This window comes from Ursus americanus, chromosome X (genome assembly GCF_024610735.1).
Source record: "Ursus americanus isolate L20-20 chromosome X, mUrsAme1.1.p, whole genome shotgun sequence".
NCBI classification, from domain to species: domain Eukaryota; kingdom Metazoa; phylum Chordata; class Mammalia; order Carnivora; family Ursidae; genus Ursus; species Ursus americanus.
Genome location: NC_142164.1, coordinates 106,896,137 through 106,917,492, shown reverse-complemented (window position 1 = coordinate 106,917,492; position 21,356 = coordinate 106,896,137). Strand labels below are relative to the sequence as shown.

At 36.3% G+C, this 21,356-nt stretch overlaps 1 protein-coding gene across 6 annotated transcripts in view; it reads right to left on the bottom strand.

Moving 5' to 3' along the window:
• The window catches only part of RPS6KA3 (ribosomal protein S6 kinase A3), a 111,562-nt gene that overhangs the window by 15,635 nt on the left and 74,571 nt on the right, over nucleotides 1-21,356 (bottom strand). For all 6 annotated transcript variants that reach the window (XM_045801290.2, XM_045801291.2, XM_087859583.1 and 3 more), the window contains 11 exons: nucleotides 20,546-20,583; nucleotides 20,197-20,339; nucleotides 19,950-20,020; nucleotides 11,512-11,600; nucleotides 11,267-11,331; nucleotides 11,089-11,191; nucleotides 9,072-9,196; nucleotides 6,706-6,831; nucleotides 3,969-4,058; nucleotides 1,836-1,994; nucleotides 125-286 (listed from right to left, as the gene is read on the bottom strand). In XM_045801290.2, coding sequence (XP_045657246.1) covers nucleotides 125-286; nucleotides 1,836-1,994; nucleotides 3,969-4,058; nucleotides 6,706-6,831; nucleotides 9,072-9,196; nucleotides 11,089-11,191; nucleotides 11,267-11,331; nucleotides 11,512-11,600; nucleotides 19,950-20,020; nucleotides 20,197-20,339; nucleotides 20,546-20,583 — 1,171 coding nt within the window. The remainder of the gene's footprint in view (nucleotides 1-124; nucleotides 287-1,835; nucleotides 1,995-3,968; nucleotides 4,059-6,705; nucleotides 6,832-9,071; nucleotides 9,197-11,088; nucleotides 11,192-11,266; nucleotides 11,332-11,511; nucleotides 11,601-19,949; nucleotides 20,021-20,196; nucleotides 20,340-20,545; nucleotides 20,584-21,356) is intronic.

Below are 21,356 nucleotides of genomic sequence, written 5' to 3'. Positions count from 1 at the left end.
ACAGTGGAGGAGCCTGATGTGGGGCTCGATCCCGTAACGCCGGGATCACGCCCTGAGCCGAAGGCAGACGCTTTAACCGCTGTGCCACCCAGGTGCCCCTGGAAGCAAACAATTTCACAATTACCTCTGGTGCAACAAAATTTGCAGTGTAACAAGGAGTCATGAGAAGACCGTTTTCTGCTCTTAGCTGTTTGGCAAAGCCAAAATCACAAATTCGAATAGATTCTGGATTGCCAGATTCATCCACATAAAGAATGTTGCTAGGTTTCAAGTCTCTGTGAACCACCTAATTGAAATACAAATCAAAGAGGTACATTAACAATACATTTCCATTATGGAAAACTCTTTATTCACAAACTGTCAAGCATGGTACTTAACAAGACGATGAGTGCTGACCTTTAAATTACCTCATTTTAAAATGCTGATAATGTAAGTATAACTCTCTAACACAGAACTGGGGCAAGGAGAGGAGGAAGAAAAAACAGTATGTACGTCCCTCCTCTTTGTCCAATTGAGTAAGTGGGTTAAGGCAAAATGCAAATAGCAATAATATCTGTCTCTAGGTTATTCATTCATTCAACAAATATTTACTGAATGCCTATCATGTGCCAGGGTATTATATAAGGAGCTGTAGATCCTATGCTGAACAAGACCCGTAAGATCCTTGCCTTTCCACACTAGGAGCTTACACAGTAGTGGGGAAGGCAGAGAAGAAGCAGGTGAGAGATGGGTCTCTACAGGAGGTACCATCTGATCCAAGACTTGAAGAACAGAATGAACAAGCCAGAACAGTCGGGGACGGTCATTCTAAGTAGAGGGAACAGCATGTATGATGGGTGTATACAATAAACATGTGCCCACAGGCTCAACGGAACAGCCATGGGGTTTAGGAGTAAAAAGGGAAAATAAAATCCATACTTCAAGTATTGCCTATTTGATATCCAAGTGACAATGTCACACATACAAAAAGATATCGTTTCCTTCAGAGTTCTGTATTATTTTCCCCCTTTAGTTACCTACTTGAATATTTCTCTTTCATAAGCCTTCTGACATTCCTTATTAGACTAATATGTTTCATCTACCACCAAATTCTGAGTCTAGATTCTAATCAATCACCTCAGTTTTAGTTCCTAACATTGAGAACATTACTTCTCCAGACCATATGAATAACTAATTACTCCTGAGGCAATGGGAAAAGAACAGAGAAGACTCAGATGACCGCAAAGTCATCAGTTCTTCAGTGAATACAGAGTCCCACTAATTTTGAGCTAGTGTATTAGGCGAATCTCGACCAGCTAGAAGTCAAGAAGCTCTAGGATAAAATTAATACATTCCACTTGGTAGCTTCTAGGAGCAAAGACAAACAAAATGAGAATAATGTACTGAAAATAAACTCCTGAAGAAGTAAGCTCTTAATTTCCTTTTATAACTGAATACAATCCATGATTCTTTTTGGTTTTGCTTCTAAACTTGCAATGGATCCAGTTCTCAAGAGTACAGAGTGGCCTAGCAAAAATGGCGATAGGTCTTCCAGGTCAGAAGACCTCACTTGCTTTTTCATGGGAAGCATAAGAATTTAATATAAACAAGTTAGGATCTCAAAGCATCACTTTAAGCTCACTGGGAGAAGTTTATGTAGAGGAAGAAGAGCAGAATAAGCTAATAACAGTTATTTTCCATTAACACATAAAGTAACTTCTACTTTTTAAATTTATTTCAAACATTAAGAAAAGGTAAATAAAGAAGAAAAGGTATGTGTGTGTATGTATATGTGTGTGTGTGTTTGTGTATGCGTGTGTGTGTGTGTGTGAGTATAAAATGTTAAAAAGACTTACCCCTTGTGCATGAAGATATTCAACAGTTTTGGTTATAGTAAACAGGACAGCACTGGCCTCTCTTTCAGAGAAAAATTTCTGTCTAAGAATTTTATCCAGCAATTCACCCCCTTTCATAAGTTCTGTCACTACATACACATATTTTCCATCATCATATACCTGTAAAATTCAACATCAAAGTGTAAAAAATTATTTGAAGTTTTACATGTGCTCAGAACAAAGTTTAGCATATTCAAAAGAAATTAAAACTCATTTTATAGTCAAGGAAAATTTTACTTATCACAACCAATAGAGGGTATAAAATCTGCAAACCATTTTATACATATAAGAATATTAAAATACAAATTGATTAGAATGAACGTCAGCAAAATAAACTGTAATTTCCTTCTATGAAACATAAGTCATGGCAATCAAAGTTTAACTATGGGAAGCGTATATCAAGAGGCACTGAACTTTTGCTCTCAGTGTTTGTTTCTCTTGATCTTTCTATCTACCGGTGACAGCAGAGACTGGTATAAAGACACATGCCTATAATCTTCCTGGAACTTCTACAATTGCAGAACAGTATTTACAAACACAGTACAATAAATTATTCTGGTTTTGGATTAAACTGAAAGACAAGTTTTGGCAAGAATTAAGTAGGAAGATTAAGCAGCAAAAAGAAATTCCATCTAACCACACAGAAGCATACCAGTTTACTCCTAACGTAGAAATAGAAAGCTCATTGTAATTTTGGATTTCTATTCCAGGCACTCCCGAACTGAAATAACCCCTTTATTAAACTTCAGCCTCTTTTATTCCCCCTCACCACAGGGTTAGTGCACACTTTTATTTAGTTCCATAGGAGGTATCGTGTGCTGAGGCCCCCAAAATGGAGAAAACAAGGTACCCGTCCTCAACGTTTTTATTCTAGTAGAGAAAAACAGACATAGAAACAAGAATTAAAAAAAAACGTTGGAGATGCTGCAATAAAAGTAGGGAAAATTTTAGAGACTTCGGAATATGAAATGAAAGAAGGAGGAAAGATGTGGAAAACAGTGATAGCTTAGGGAGCTTAGAAGGCAAGGATGAGAGAAAGTATTTTCTATACCTCCTTTTTGATTTACTTGGTTGGATTCTTGGAGGTTATATCAAAGAGTCACTTAAGTTACACAGTTTCACATTTAAGGGACTAAGCTAACATTCTCCTTCTAACAAGCAGCGGCGATGAATTAATCTGAGGAAATTGGGAGTTTTGGTTACAAAGAAGGGAGAATGAACTTTGGAATTCATGAAATCTCAGAGATGAAAGGCGAAAGGTACCTTAGAAGTCCTCTGGCTTAGCTGGCCACAGGACACATCAGGTCTACAACCCAGATACAGCCTTTGAGCCTATGTGAGCACCATCAGCAAGAGAAGATTTAATACTGTCTGGGGAGTTCACACCCTTTACCAACAGCTCTGTTATGATAAAAACCACAGGTAGCAAGGAGAGGATACCTTACTTGTCTGGGGGTGTGGTAATGTGGTAATGTGGTAATGTGGTAAAGCAGGACAGGCTTCCTGGAGGAAGTAATGTTTTAGCGAAGTTTTAGATGCACGGTAGTTAGCCAGGCAAAGAAGGGAAGTGATGGTATTGAGGATTGAAAGACAGAACAGGATGAGAAAAGGAGGGGAGTTTAAAGTGTGCACATAGTGGAGCATGGGATGGGAGAGGAAGTGTGATAACCACTGCAGACAGAGGAAGGCAAGGACTGGAGGTGAGGGGGGTTATGAACTGTAGGCACGGGAGTAATGTGGCTATGTACAAGTGTTTGCTCTCTCTGGCAGTACTGTGGAAGACAGTTTGGGGAGTCCATGGAGCATAAGACTAGTCAGTCCCTAATACTAATTAATACACAAATGTTTTAATAAAGATATTAAAAGCAATAATGTCAGCAACACTTTTCCTCTTAAAGCAAAAGTATAAAAATTAACTATATAAACAGGTTTTTCTTTATAACTGAAATTATGCTATATATGTTGTCCTTCAGTCAATTTTTTTAAAACTCACTCTTATTCAGTTCTTTGTTTACCACATGATGTTTGAAAACATTCCAAATATGAGCTGGACAACTGATTCAAATGATCGGAGTTCAAGAATCTACTACTTACATCCTTTAGAGTAATGATGTTTGGATGCTGTCCATAACGAAGAAGAATTTCAATTTCTTCTGTTGGGTCTCTCTTGCTTTTATCAATAATCTAAAAGGCAAATATTTATCACAAAATCTCACGAACTATTAAGGTCACAAACCTTAAGTATTTACACCTATAGACTTTAGGTATTATCTTATATAAATACTGGACATATGAGCCATTTATCAATCAGTTTTTATTCAAGTACCTGGCCAAACTGTCTAATCTAAATTTGAAAGCCAGTCTAAGTTAAGGACTTTCTAAACACTCAAAAACCTCAAGAAAAGGTACCAAGAATGTCTTAAAACCTTGGAAACTCAGTCAACTTCTAACCCCTATCAATACAGATAATTAAGAACAAGATGTATCTATAATACCACCACTAGCATCTCTTTATTGAATTAACTTCACTTCCTTTAATAAAATGCTTCAATGGAATAACCCATTAGTTGTAAGCTACTTATAAAAAATTAATTAACAGCTAAGTAGAACAAGCTTATTTTTGAAGCTAGGCAGAAAGCTAAGCAGAAACCCACACCTAGAATTTTACTTGGCTAGTGTTAAGTTTAATTATTATAATAAAGCTCTTTAAAATACTAATGTAGCTTTCCAACCCTTTTATGTCAGCTGCTTCTTAAAAATACACCTCCTAATGTTTTAATCTGTTAAAGTAAATTATATTTTTAAAAAGACAAGTTCGGCTTTCATTTTGTCCAGAGGGTAGTCTGAAACAAATTTTGTGACCTTCATATTTTCAATTTTAAAAAAGCTTAGTAATTAATGTATGCAATAAATATTCAAATGCTCCAGCAGTCAGGGAAAGAGCTCACAATTCACAGTATGAGCCAAATCTGCTCTCTGAAATGGATTTAGTTGTAAAACAGTTCTGTATGTGGAGAACAGGGAATACAAACATTAGGTGTACACTGTAATCAAATGCAAATGACAGTATGGAATTAGGCAAATTAATGATTAAAAGGAAAGGTATATGGAATAGACATCCTAATTCAGGGGAGATGATCCGGGACTAGTCTTTTGAAAACTAGAACACACTGGGAGGTGTTATTCCCAGCAACATTCTCTTTGATCTGCTAATCTGAGCAGAGCTTACATCACATTCATAGTTTCTGTAGATCTTATGTTTGTAGTAATCTCAGTAGAATGAAGTTGTGCTGGGATTGGTTTTATGAATCTAATTTAAGTCACAAGAATCCACAAATAGCTTGAAGATATTCTCAAGGTTTTGGTATACTGCTCCTGGTTTCTGCAATTCAAAGGGGGCCTCAGGGCATTTCTGCTTTTTTCTGATGTGTTTACGGAAGCAAGACACATCCTTAAACTGCCCATTATGTACATTACTCACCTTCTCTCCTTTCATGTAAGCAATCTCAAAATTCCTATGTACCCCAGATTTCACTATGAGCAATGAGTAGGAGAAGAGCAAATTAACATGCATTCCTATGGTTCATCCTACATCTGATAGAAAGGTGGACACTGATGATTTTTAAAACAATTACATCCAAGTTTAGAATAGTAATTACAATTTTTTATGTATGTATATGTCTTCCCAGATATTTGCTATGCCTATGTAAAACACATTTATTTTTATTTTTACACAGTGAAATCTTATTAGATCTAGATGACAGATGGATGGATGTATGGAAATAATAACAATTAATGCCACTCTCCTACTAACTAAACATGAGTTCCCCACACTTATAGACCAGTTCTAAGGTCCAAAATAAGTTGAAAGTTTTAGATATTAAATTGCTTGTATTGGGAGAGCAGTGACTACCATCCCAAGAAATGAAAATGCAGAGACTTGAATATAGTATTTTTTCACTTACAACTACAGGTTTGTAACTCAAACTTTATCATAGAGCCATGTGATTTGGTTTTTGGCTTAGAAAATTCTTCTTTTTTCTTTATATAACCCCTTTATTTTTTTGTTATGTTCTGTTAGTCACCATACAGTACTTCATTAGTTTTTGATGTAGTGTTCCATGATTCATTATTTGCATATAACACCCAGTGCTCATTGCAATATGTGCCCTCCTTAATACCCATCTTACTGTCTTGACACCTGATGAAATTAGAACAGGTAATGATAATAAATTTTATAACAGTAACGGTTCACTTTTATTGGTTCACAGATCCTATTATATGTAAAGGACAGTATGAACATTTTTGCCAGAAAAATGTAAACACATAAAATTTGGCATACAATCTTGAGGAATTCCCTGACACTTACTTAGACCACAAAATGGGGGACTTTTTAGAGTAAAGGATGTTACTAAAAATCGGGTCAGGTGTAAACTGTACTATTGCCTTGAGCAAACTGGAGGTATGCTACCTTGCCTTTAGTTTACAGGTGAATCCGTGGTTCCAGATTAAGATCCCTGAGGGTTGTTAGGCAGATATTTAAATTTACCTTACCTTTTGAAAACAAAAAAAGGGCACATTTACCAAAGATGAAGTGTTTAATTTTAACTGGTACTGACATGTGTGAATAATAAATGTTAAGAGTTGCATTTTATATTTTAATTTAATTTATCTGAAGTTTAAAAGGTTCCATGCTGGGTACGGAGCCCAACGTGGGGTTTGAACTCATGACCCTGAGTTCAAGACCTGAGCTGAGATCAGGAGTCAGATGCTCAACTGACTGAGCCACCCAGGCGCCCCAGAGTTGCATTTTAAATCTAAAAATATTTACCTTCACTGCAAACTCCATGTTTGTAGCTTTATGTATGCATCTCTTGCAAACAGAGTAGGAGCCAACTCCAATATCTTCTTTTACTTCATATCCATCAGTAAACTGAATACTGTTTCTGTGCAACTGCTACAGACACAATTACAAATTGACAAAGAGTTTTGTAATGACTATAGTATAACTCATAATAGGAGAATATGTTACCCATTATGCATTGTTGATGTTAATAAATATAAATGAATATAAGCAAAAATAAAAATGAATCTTTACAGCATTTATTCTTCCACAACTGTGTATTTTAGAAGTGTCTACCATAAAATGTACAGCAAGAAATAGGCTTTTTAAAAAGATTATGTTAAAAAGAAAAAATTGAATATGGACAACAGAAAATGCAGAGTTACTTGATAAGGGGTTGAAAGCCTTGCCTGTGACTGAGCCCTATTCCACTCTCCAGCTGGCGCTAGGTCTTTGAAGTACTTTTGCAAATAGGGAGAAGTCTGAAGTCTCTGGTATAGAAGAAAAGATTTAGGAGGATCCAGACTTAGAACATCTGGGTTCTTGTCTCAGATGCCCCTCCGGTAGACCTGAACATGTGTTTTCTCAGAGGGTAATGGTGAAGATTAAATAAAAATAACATATTTGAAGGTGATACCTATTATCATCACTGTGGACTATCAGTAGCCATGCCCTCCATTTCCATCCTCAAGTCAAAGTTTCCATACAACTTCTGCTAGAGAAGCTGTTAATGGGTTAAGTACTAATAACACGTGGTAGGATGATGGCTGGCAAATTAGTAGTTCCATAAGCAGGCTGAGGGAAGTTGTGCTGTCCTTGGCTATACTAAAAGGAGACCCCCTACCCAATGCCTATGAATTGTGTATAGGTTAAAATTTGAATTCTGTAGAATATATGTTTGTGATTTCTATGTTAGATACAGAAGTAGAACTTAAAAACTTGCCATATATCACACGCTTGCCATAGTAAAAGGAACAGACTACTTCAACCATGAACTTTATTTAAAAACCAGTGTTTAAATTGGTTTTCTAGAAAGCGGAAAGCAAGATGACTAACTCACGAAAAAAACTTTAGAGCAAAAGCAACTTCATCATCAAGCAAATTCAAGCACTAATTAGTGCCCTAAAAACCATCAGTGCTTCAAAAGATATACTGGAAGATGAATTAAATTTATCTTTCCATGATACTAGGATGGGAAGAAATAGATCTAATGGTTTGTACTACTTGTGTTCCTCTAATAACATTTACTAGTCCAGTCTCCTGTTATAAACACAAAGACATCTGGAAATCTTCTTCTGTGGTTTTTACCTTGTGCTCCAACTCTGATACACAGATTGGATAACGAGGTGGGGGACACCCTAAGATAGTACCTATAACCATTTCTTTTTTTAGTAATGGGGGCTCCAAAAGAACGAGGACACAAACTTGGAAAATGTAAGACTGAAGTACAATTTTATTTCTCATTTCTACGGCAGAAGTTGGCAAACTATAGAACCTGAGGGCCAAATCTGTTTCACTACTGGTTTTTATAAATAAAGTTTTATTGGCACACAACCATGCTCATTTATTTAGCTATAGTCCATGGCTGCTTTTGTGCTCCAATGGCAGAGTTGAGTAGTTGTAACAGAGATCATATAGCCTACAAAGCCTCAAATATTTATTAACTGTCCCCTTACAGAACAAGTCTACTGAGCCCTGTTCCAAGCTATCAGGGAACCAGGAGACCCCAGTTCATCATAGTTGACCTGACAGAGGCAGAAGATGAAACAAATCGACCTGATAAACATTATGAGGCATAGGAGAGGGTAGAGACAAGATGGTGATATGTATCTCGACTCTCTCAGAATTCCCTTTTTTTTAAAAGATTTTATTTATCTGAGAGAGCGCGAAGAGCTAGGGAGAGCACGAGCCCCTCCCCTTTCAAGTCAGATAGGTATCCAGGATTCTGGTGCATGCAGTCTTTTTAAAAAAAGATTTATTATTTATTTGAGAGAGAGAGAGAGAGAGAGAGAGAGAGGGAGCGTGCATGCTGGGGCAGGTGGGGGGCAGAGGGAGAGGCAGAGCAATAATCTCAAGATGACTCCATACACAGTGCACAGCCTGCCACTGGCCCCATCCCATGACCCTGAGATCATGACCTGAGCTGAAATCAAGAGCTGGACACTTAACCAACTGAGCCACCCAGGCGCCCTATCTCTTTAAAGGCTTATGAAAGAAATTTCTAAGAGTAACGTCAATGATATAAAATATATTTTAAGCTGCCCACTTAAAATCAGCAGATAAATCTAATTATTCACACAGTGAACTATATCTTTCAACATTTCAAATTTTAAATTACTTATACATTCACTCACCTGCACAATTGAATGCACACCAACTGTCTGCATAGCTTGGCTTTCATCATCTGAGGTGATAGCAACAAAACTAAACCCCCGAAAAAGCTGATGTGCGTTAGCACTAGGTGGAATGCCAGGTGAATCTGAAAACAATAATACATTACTAAGAAGGTAATACTCTGAAAGGTAATTAAGGGAAGAACTGTTGACAGTATGACCTTTCTCACTTATTCTGGAATTCCACTTTTTAGGCATCCAAGGCTTCCAGGATAACTCAGTGAAACACTCTATCATCTCTGTCCTGATAGCTTATTGGCATCACAACTCTAACATCCTCGTTCATCTGAGACCAGAAAATAGCTAATTCATTGGAGAATATAATAAATCAATGAATTACTAGGCTAATGTTATTTTAAATTAGCACTGTCTCATAGAATTTCCTGTAGTGATGGAAATTTTCTTTATCTGTGCTGTCCAACATGGTAGCCACTAGCCGCATGTAGCTCCTGAGCCTTTGAAATGTGGTTAGTGTGACTGAGAAACAAAATTTTAAATTCTAATTAATTTAAACTGAAATAACCACATGTAACTACTGGATACCATATTAAACAGTGCAACCCTACATGATAACCTAACAATACTATGGCTCCTGGTGAGGGGGAGATACAGGGTTCACCTACAGATAATTTCGGAGAAAGGAATTTAGTCTGGTGGTCTCAATATATAATATCAGAATCTGGAAATCTAAACTACAAGTTAAAGATTACTATATTTATATATATAACAAAAATAATTTCTGAAACAATCATGGTATGCAGTCCTTAAAATACATTTTATGACAGGACATGTGTTGTTACTCAAATTATTTGTATGGAATCTACTGGCACTAACAAAAATAGAAAAATACTTTTAAAATATAATTTTCACTACAAAAACAAACAATAAAAGCATAACAAATGTGCTGTTCATAAATATAAACACACAATTAAGCATACTAATATTGATAATCATACTATAAAGGCTAAGAGCAAGCAAAAACCAAACAGGCAAATACACTTAAACATCAACCCCACATAAAGTTAACATCAGCTTGCTATTCTCAGCAACAAATACTGTTCAGTGCATTTTAAATCAATGCGACAGTATTATACTGAAGAACTCTGCTAAGAGAACCAATCTGGGCAGAATATAATATACAACTGCTCTCTTTTGAGATTTTTCCTCTATCAGGCCAATTTGTAATGAGAAAGCAAAGTAAAACATTACTATTTATCATCAATCCTATGCATATCACTGTTCATGTATTTGATAAAATTTTGTTCATGTATTAATTCAAATTTCTAAGACTATCTTATAAAAATAATAAACACCCATCAATGTTTAACATAAATTATGAGGATATTGACTGGAAAGCTTTATAGTGAGGTTTAAATGATGTATTCTATTGAAAATATATGCAAATATACTTTTTATTTATTTGCTTGTCAATGATAAACCTGGGGTCTGGTACCCCTAAATGAGAGAGTATTAGAGTACAGAACACACCATTACATGCATACACACACTAATTTAATGAAATACAGATTACCATTTCAAAGATAATTTCTCTATAATAGTCACTGTTTATGCAATTTTAGGATAAAGCATGACACAGGATATAAATAATTTTGAAATGATCACACCTCATATAAAGTTTATGTTTTGGATTTGAACTTCACAAGTACTTCCAGAATACTATCTACTATCAGAGTTTTAAAAAGTACTATCTATACTGAAGAATATTTCATGTAAAAGTAGCTACAGGTAAATAAAAGCACAACCAAAGAATTTTTTCACATAAATAGTATCAAAGTTTAAGGCACAATCTAATTTGCTAAAAAGACTTAACAAGGATCTTAACTGCTATAAAATGCTGTAAAGGATTTACTAATTATCTAGTTATTGCAGCAAGGATATGGTATGAAGGAGAGAGATGAGGATAGCATTAAGAGTCATATATTTGTGTTACATTTAGGTTTTCACATTTTGTCCTTACCTTTGGGAGTTTTTGCAGTAAACTCAGGATCAAAATAGAATGTATCCTCAGGCCTGCCAGTTGCAGGTTTAAAAGGTGGATGAATTTCTCTTCTGTACAGTTTCTGGGGGGAAAAAAGAGAGACTTAGACATGCATTAATTATAAAAAAATTCAAGCAAATTTTCATTGTATACTCACATTCCAGTCTATTGTTGAGAAAAATGAGTGTCTTTTAATTTCCTCAACTCCATCTGGTCCTGCACCTATCAAAAATTACATGGCAATTTTATTTCAAGGAGGAATATAGTTTATTTAGTCTTTGCTTTTAATATTTGTCCTAATAGGTCATAATTCCACAACAAAAACAAATATCTACCTCCCCCATCAAAAAACCCCAAAGACCAATAAACACACAGAAGAAACAAATTAATTACAAATTTTACCTAATCTGTTCGCAGGATTTCGTTTGAAAAGCATTCGTAAAAGACTCTGGGCTTCAGGACTCAAAAACTGTGGCATCCCAAGTTTGGCTCTAAATAATAAACCCACATAATAACATTTTATTTTTTGGAGGTATTTGTATTTTATTTTATTTTATTATAATTTTTATTTGGTTATATTAGTCACCATGCAGTACATCCCCAGTTGTATTTTATTTTTAAATTTTTAATCTTTTTTATTTTAAGATAGTTGTAGATTTATACTAAGTTGTAAGAAAAAATACAGACAGATCCTGTGTACCCTTTACCCAGTTTTCCCCAATGGTCACATCTTACAAAAACTATAGTACACTATCACGACCAGAATACTGACACTGATACAATTCACTCATCTCCTTCAGATGTCTCCAGTTTTAACTGCACTCATAGTTTGTGTAAGTTTAGTTCTATGCCATTTTACCATATGTATGGGTTCCTGTACCCACCACCACAGTAAAGACACCGAACAGTTCATTACCACCAGCATACCTCACGTTGTCCCCTTATAACCACACCTGCCTCCTTCCCTCTCCAATTCCTAACCTCTGGCAATCACAAATCTATTCTACATTACTATAACTTTATCATTTTAAGAATATTATGTAAGTATAATCATAAAGTATGTAATCTTTTCTTATTCAGCATAAATTCCCTTGAGATTCATCCAAGTCGTTGAGTAGTATTCCATGGTGTGGATGTACCACAGTTCGTTTATCTATTTACCTGTTGAAGGGCATCTGGATTGTGTCCAGTTTTGGGTTACTATAAATAAAGATGCTATGAACATTTGTGTATAGGTTTTTGTGTGAACACTTAATAGAATTTTAGTCCACAATCTTCTTTTAAAAAGATTTTATTTATTAGAGAGAAAGAGAGAGAGACTACAAGCAGGGAGAGGGGCAGAGAAAGGGAGAAGCAGACTACCTACTGAGCAGGGAGACTGATTTGGGGCTCGATCACAGGACCCCGGGATCATAACCCGAGCCAAAGGCAGACACTTAACCAAGACTGAGCCACCCAGGCGCCCCGAGTTCATAATCTTCTAACAAACTTTTCTATTTTTATAAGTTTTGCAACAAGCACTGCCTTGAGAGTAAGATCGTCTGAGTTTTAGCTCTGACACTGTTACTAAGAACTTTGTGACCTTGGGAAAAGACAATACCCTTGGGTCTGTTACCACTTCTTTTTAAGTAAGGGGATTGACCGTTAGATCAATGGCTCTCAAACTGTAGCCTCGGAACCCTTTCTCAAAAGAAATTTAAGAAATCCACTATTTAAAACTGCTAAAAGAACATGTGCTTCATATGCCTATGTTTACCTCCCATTCCCTTTAATAGTCTTACAGGGAAGAGGAGCTGGTGGGAAAGGGGTCTGTGGAACATCTAAGAGTCTACAGCAAACAGTCTGAAACCCGCCAGCTTGAATGAGCTTGAAGGTCAGTTTCAGCTCTAATATATAATTTTATTCTTTTTTTCTAACTTATAAATTAAGGAAACTAATGATCCCCTAAGTATGAAAATAGTAACAGAGCTGGGGAAATGACTAGCAGAGAAATTTCTACTTCAGAAATAGATCCATTTATTATTCAGTGAGTTGTTATTGAGCTACTGTGTGCCAGATATTCCCCAGTGCTGAGGATACAGAGATAAAGATGACCCCCTACAGTTAGTGGGCAAGATGGAGATGGATAACTGGAGGATAAACCTAGTACGTGAAGAGGCAAATTCAGAAGGACATATAGTAAGACTGCTAAGAGAACAGCAGGGGATATCTAATTTAACATGAGAGACTGAAAGGCCTTAAACGCAGTTTAAAGGTTGAGAATTTATTCATTTGACTAGTGTTCCCCCAACATTTTACTAAATAACTTTAATTTCTCTAGATACTCAACAACAGTAAAATACTTCACAATCTAATGAATTTGTGGACTGCTATCTATTATACCCCCTGCTGGAGACACAGAATAAAATACACTGCATATAAAAGGCTGAGAAATCTAAAGTAAAGAAATAAGTATTTTTCTAAACATTCGCTTCCAGTACCTCTTTTTCAGAGAATACCTAGTCACATCTTGTAGAATTAGGATTCTGTTGAACAAATCTGGGAAAATACTGCCATATTAGGTAATAAGGATATAGCAGAGGTCTTTAAACAGACTAACGGACTAACATAACCGAATTTATTTTCAACAAGGTAACTCCAAAGATAGTATAGATTGATCTGGAGTGAGAAGTGGTGGTAGTTGTAGGCATTCTACTTTGGAGCTTGACTCAATAGCATAGGTAGGAGACCACCATGGTCTGAGAATTGTAAGCAGTGCAATGTAAAAGAAAGCCTGGGACACTGAAATATTTCTGAGAGCAAATTTGGTCAATACCTGCATGTGCAAGAGAGGGGAAGAAATCAAGAATGATTTTCAGGTTTCTGGCTTGGGAAATAGGGTGCTTAGAAATGAGGTTAATTGAAAATACAAGAAGAAAAAAAGAGCAGCAAACATAAATTTAGTTTAAAAATGTTAAGTCACATATATCATGTTTTTGGAGAGCCATGCAGGTGAGTAAATGCAAATACAGGTCTGACATCTGGTTAAGTTTAAGAAAGAGTAATTTGACAGTAATTAAAATGCTGAGAGCAGTTATAAGAAAGACCGAAGTCAGCCAGGAAAATGAGCAAAGAAGGGAAGAAAAGCATATCAGAGATGAAATCCTGGAGAACAAGAACAATTAAACAGTAGTCAGAAAAAGAAGAATTTGAGCATTAAAAATAATGAATGCAATTGTTTGTAAATGCTGAATCACACTGACTATTAAATCCCAGATTCATTATAGTAAAATTAAAAAAAAGTCAAAACTAACACAAAACCCAAATCATTGGATGGCATCCCCACTGAAAGTAATCAGGGCTCTGACAATTGGAAATAATTAAAAATCAAACATTTATTCTGCCTTTCTTTTTTTTTTTTTTTTTAAAGATTTTATTTATTTATTCGACAGAGATAGAGACAGCCAGCGAGAGAGGGAACACAAGCAGGGGGAGTGGGAGAGGAAGAAGCAGGCTCACAGCGGAAGAGCCTGATGTGGGGCTCGATCCCATAACGCCGGAATCACGCCCTGAGCCGAAGGCAGGCGCTTAACCGCTGTGCCACCCAGGCGCCCCTATTCTGCCTTTCTTGTTCAAGCCTTATTTCAAGGTAACTAAAGAGCCCCAGTTGATTAGTGAAAGTTCATTGTTTTGGAGAATACCAGCTAATAAACGAAGAAGGAATAAAAGTAATAGAAAAATCATGATTTTTGAATCCCTAATAAAATAATTGTTTCAAGTAATGATTACCAATGGTTGAAACCACTAGATTAAAGCCTGCTAGGGGACTGCGCAATAGAGGGATCAGCTGTAACTACAGAACTCATCACTTAAAGTGGGGCAACCAGGTGTTGTAAGCCTTCTGATGTGATGCAATAGGGTGCAGCATGAGCTATGAAATAATCTTGTCAAAAAAACTTTAACCAGAAATGCGATAAAGGAACAAGTTAAACAATATTACACGGAGAATAAAACTATTTCAACACTCTTAGGAAGAGACTAATTGTTGTGTAACCATGCTAAGAAGAGAGCCAAAAGAACTGGCTTTAAATTCATTCAACTGATCAAAAACAACTTGCCTAGGTGAATGTTGTTTTTCTTTTTTCCAAACCAACCAATCAGTAACTGCTCTTCATCTGTGAAAATCAGCCAAACAAGAATGGACTGACTCCAACAACCACACCTGAGTGCCAAGTGATCAACAACAGTCCCACCCAAGTAACCACTCTTAGAGATGATGTCAGCTCACTTATGGGCCTGAAAATCTGCCAATTCTTGAACTCCACCCTTCCCCCAAAACCCTATGCACGAACAGTGGTCTATGCTGCTTAGACACTATTAGATCAGCATCACTCTCCCTTACTATAGGAAGCAATAGGATCCGCTTTATGCTTTTTGTATACTGAGAGGTCATCTTTTGACAAGATAAATTCCGAAAGTAGAAGTCTATAAAACTGTCTTGGTTTCTTCTACAAGTAAATGGTAGGGAAAAACAGGGTACGGTGTTCTGGAAAAACAGAAGCTTGAGAAATACAACCAAATGAAATGTTCGGACGTGATCTGGGACTACAAAGACACAGTTCTGGAGAAAATGTGAAAAATCTGGTTAAGAACTGGTATTAGTGGGGCGCCTGGGTGGCACAGTCGTTAAGCGTCTGCCTTTGGCTCAGGGCGTGATCCCGGCGTTATGGGATCGAGCCCCACATCAGGCTCCTCCGCTATGAGCCTGTTCTTCCTCTCCCACTCCCCCTGCTTGTGTTCCCTCTCTCACTGGCTGTTTCTATCTCTGTTAAATAAATAAATAAAATCTTAAAAAAAAAAGAGCTGGTATTAGTGCATAGGTTAGCAGTGTCTTGTTAGGTATGGTTATGTAAGAAAACATCCATACTTTCTAGTGATGCATACTGCAGGTGAGAAATGGCATGTCTGGAATGCTTAAAATATTTCAATGAAGAAAGAGAGAAAAAAAAGGGACAGATGAAGCAAATGTGGCAAAATCTTGATGACTGTTCAATCTGCATGACTGATACATGTGTTCACTGTATTAATTCTATTTCTAAGAATTACATTAGAAATTTTTCATAATTAAACAGAGAAAAGCAGGCAGAGAAGGAATGGTCAAGCAAGAGACCAAAAGAGGAACTCTTAGGGAGGTAGGAGAAGCAGATGTGAGTAGGAAGATCTAAATGGGGAGAAAGTGGCCAACAGTGTCAAATACTCCTGGAGACACCTTTCTTAACTGTCTCCTCTAAAATGGCTCCTGCCCCTGCCCCTTCCCTCACACTTCAAGAATAATCTGGTTTATTATGCCTATTCCTATCTGAAATTATTATATTCGTTTGTTTAAATATTAATTCCTTGTCTCCCCCACTAGAATGCAAGCTCTGTGAGACCACAGAAGATCCTGTCAGTCTTGTTCACACTGCATCCTACATATATGTAGCAAGACCTCAATCATCTGTTGAATGAATTGTGTGAACAAATGGTGCAGAGAGTCACCTTTCTAACAATCTGCCAATGGTTTAAGCAACCAGACCACTGATGACCATAATAAGGGGAGTTTCAGGACAGTGGTAAGAATGAACGATCAACAGGCTGTGAAATAAAAGGAGCTAAGAAAAGGTAACAGAAAGCACAGACTCTTCTTTAACGAGGCTTTGTGTTGAAAGAATGCAAAAAGATGGTGCAGAAACTTGAAAGGAAGGCTAGGTCAAAGAAAGGGTTGGTTTTTTTGTTTGTTTTTTGTCCCCCCCCCCCGCCCCGCCCCGACATCAGAGTATGTTTGTTAGCTGAAAGGAAGGGACCAGGATTGATGGGAGTAATGAAGGTTCAGGGAACATTCATTTACATGGCAAATATTTTTTACCCTTTTTATTGTGGAGAATAACATAAAGTGCAAAAGAAACAAACCCGGCACAACCCCAACACCACCAAAATATACAGTTCACTGATTTACCACAAAGTGAACAGTCGTGTGGCCAAGAAATGTAACATTGCCAGAACCCCTCATTCAACGTAACCGCTTTTCTTATTTTGCCTTGGCTGCTGCCATCTAAATATGGACCTTAAAAACTATGCTTTAGCTTGTCTGCTTTAAAACATTATAAATAGAGGGGCGCCTGGGTGGCTCAGTTGGTTAAGCATCTGACTTCGGCTCAGGTCATGATCCCGGGGTCCTGGATTGAGCCCTGCATAGAGCCCTGCACGGGCTCCCTGCTCTGCAGGGAGCTTGTGTCTCCTTCTCCTTGCCCCGGCTCATGCTCTCTCTCTCAAATAAATAAATAAAATCTTTGGAAAAAAACACAAAAAAAACTTTGTAAAATAGAATCATATAGTTACTTATTCTTTTGTGTCTGAACTCTTTGCTCAACATTCTTACGTGATTTACCCAAGTACCTGCATATAACTGTGGTTTGTTCATTTTCTTTGCTGTATGGCACACTGCACCCCTGGGCAAAAGGCCTCAGTCTGTTTTTGTATGGCTTTCGAGCTAAGAATATTTTTTATATTTTTTTAAGGATTTTATTTATTTGAGAGAGAGAGAGTGAGCACGAGTGGCAGGGAGGAACAAAGGGACAGGGACAAGCAGACTCTGCGCTGAGGGTGGAGTCCCACAGGGGCTTGATCCCATGACCCTGAGATCATGACCTGAGCTGAAAAGAACCGGAGGCTTAACTGACTGAGCCACCCAGGTGCCTAGGTTTTTACATTTTTTAAAGTGTTGGAAACAAACAATAAAAAATAATATGTGACAGACACCGTGTGTGGCTTGCAAAGCCTAAAATATTTACAGATCATTTGTCAACCCCTGCTGTATTTCATGTATGAATATAACACAATTTATGAATCCACTCTACTGCTAGTGATCCATTTTCCACTTTTTGGCTATTACAAATAATGCTGCTATGAACATCTCTATTCTAGTTTCTTGATGTGCAAGTACCTTGATGCATGTAAATTGAGCGCATGCCTATGAATGGGATTACTGGATGAGGGTATACATATATTTGGCTTTAGAAGATAATGTCGAAAACTTCTTTCCAAAGTGGTTATAAGAGTATTACATTCCTTCCAGCTATGGATGAAAGTTTCCACTGCTCCACATCCTGTCAGCACTTTATACTGTCAGTCTTTTTACTGTTAGCCATTCTTGTGGGTATGCAGTTGTAGCCCACTGTGGTTGTAATTTGCATTTTCTGATTAGTGAGGGTGAGTAACTATTTACTGGGCACTGAATATCCTCTTTTTTTGTGTGTGAAGTCCTTACATCTTTTATCCATGTTTCTACTGGGCTGTCGTCTTTTTCTTATTGATTCACTGGAGTTCTTGATATATTCTGGATACAAGCCCTTTGCTGGTTATGTGTCTCAAATGTCATCTTCTACTCTCTCAATGGAATCTTTTGATGAGGAGTTATCAGTTTTAATATAATAATAATTTATCAGTCTTTTCTTTTATGGCAAGTGCTTTGTGTGTCCAAAGACTATTTTTCCAACCCAAAGATCATGAAAATAACCTCCTATACACTCTTCTAGAAGCTTTTTAGCTTTTTACATGTATATGTAAAAAATATATATATATATGTGTGTGTGTATATATATATATATTTGTGTGCTCACTTTGGCAGCACATATACTAAAATATATGTATATTTTAAACTCCATCTGCATTAAGGCTATAGTTATGCTGTCCAATATGGTAGCCACTAGCAACAAACAGCCACCGAGCACCTGAAATATGGTTAGCTCAAATTTTAAGTGTAAAATGCACCCTGGAAAAACTAAAATAAAATAAAAGGCACACTGAGTTTCAAATAAGTATGAAAAAAATGTATCATATCTCATGAATCATTTTCTAATGTTAATTACATGTTGAAATGATAGTATCTTGGATATGTTGGGTTAAATAAAATATATTACAATTAATATTAATTTTTTTACTTTTTAATGTCGCTACTAAAAAATTTAAAATTAAGTAAGTGGCTCACATTACATTTCTATTGGAAAATGTTCATCTATTCATAGCCACATCTTTACAATACTGGGTCTGTCATAATGTGAATATGGTACAACCTTCCAAGTTATTTTGGTCTTTTAAATTTTCTTTAAATAAAATTTCCTAGTTCTTTGCACAGAGTTCTTGTATAACTTTTGCTAGATTTCTTCCTAGTTATTTGAGTTTTTTTATACTACTGTAAACACTATCTTTTTAAAAAATTCCATTTTCTGTTGCTAGTAGATAGGAAATCAATTTTATTTATTGACCTTTTATCCAATAACTTTGCTAAACTCTTATTAATTCCAAGAATGTATATGAAGATTTGGATTTTTCTATGGATACAATCATGTTATATAAATAATGACAATTTTATTTCTTCTTTTTAAACCTTAAACCTTACTTCTTTTCCTGGCCTTATTGTACTTGCTAGTATCTCTAGGACAATATGAACAGAAGTGGAATAATGGATGTCCTTGTCATATTCCAAATCTCAAAGGTGAAGCTTTCAATATTTTAGCATTTACATGAGGATTACATGAGTATTCCTTTGGAGATGTAACCCAGAGCCCCAGATCCCTGGTGTTTCTGCTTGGGGTAGGGGCCTTGTCTCTGGCTGTACTTGGTAGGGGGCATGAATAAAGGCCAAAGACTCCAACACGTGTGTGGCCAGAAAAAAAAAAATAACAAGAGTACTCTATGGGGTTTGTTCATATTTGAAACACATTAATATTAATGTCATAATATCAATGAATAAAATTTCATATTTTAGTTTGAAGCATTTATTTTTAAATCTCATCAAAACATATCCACTAGGGAGTACTTACTTAAGAATCATAGTCATTGTTTCTTTTCGATCTTTTCCTTGGAAAGGTAGTGTACCAGTGAGCATTTCAAACTACAAAAAGGCAATATCATCAGAGGTATTAGTCAATAAGCATAAAATCTCAAGGCCAGAAAGTAAAAAAAGCATCATCTTAATTCAAACCAAATCTTGTAAAATTGCTATATAATAAAACAAGTGATTTATAGTTCTACCATATTACTGAACTCAAAAAACACCCCAATCCTTACCATTAACACACCAAAAGACCACCAGTCTGCACTCTGAGTATGACCTCGACGATTAACTACTTCGGGAGCCATGTATTCCACAGTTCCACAGAAAGAATATGCCTTCTTTTCATGGTCAATAGACTCTTTACTTAGGCCAAAATCTGCCAAAATAAATATCAAATTCATAAAATCCTACGATAATTTCTACACTTAAAGTTTAGGCTTTGAGTTCCAATATTTATATTTATTATTAAAAAATTCTAATCCAAGTTTTCAAGGCAATGTGTTACTCAATATTTGCACCATGATCAACCTTAAAAGAAATTATATAGAGAAGAGAATATTTTAATAAAATGAGGATTTTTACCTGTTAACTTGATGTGACCTTCTTCATCAAGAAGTATGCTGAAAGAAAACAAAGTCAGAAAATCTTTTCAAACCACTAGATATTTACAGAACCTAGAACTGAAACTACTGTGTTAAGTACCAGATCATTACATTTATTCTAAAATATTATTTCAGACTGTGAATAAGGGAAAGGTAAAAAAGGAGAAAATTTTTTTGGACACACATACATAACAAAACCCAAAGGCAAAGCCTTATAAACGTGTATCAAGGGCACTTGAAAACTATTAGGAAAAGAACCAAAACCTATACTCTTTCTAATTTCTAGTTGCTCTTTCTAATGCCTTTCTGCAGGGATGGCCTAATTAAAATCCCTAGTGCTTGTATAATAGACAGAGGGTCCATATATTTAAGTTTACTGCATTAAAGTTGTCATTTTCTTGGTCATTTTTTAGGCATCTGACTCAATCATTCTTTCCTAGTTTTTCTATCCAATCCTCTTTTTCTTTCTCTCTCTTTTTTTAGAGCAGGGGAGAGCGGGGAGAGGGAGAGAGAATCTTAAATGGGGCTTGATCTCACAACCCTGATATCACAACCTGAGCCGAAATCAAGAGTCAGACACTTAACAGAGCCACCCAGGCGCCCCCTATCCAATCCTCTTCTTAACACACTTTCCTCATACTCCTTGTTTTTCACTGACCCACCCCTTCACTGTATACATTCTCCAGTGTTTTCTCTCTTTCTCAGTAAACTCTGAGCTTCTAGGTTTGACATTATTCATCTTGTAGCTCAGTGCCTGGTAGAGTAGAGACAAATAAGAAATGTATGTTGCA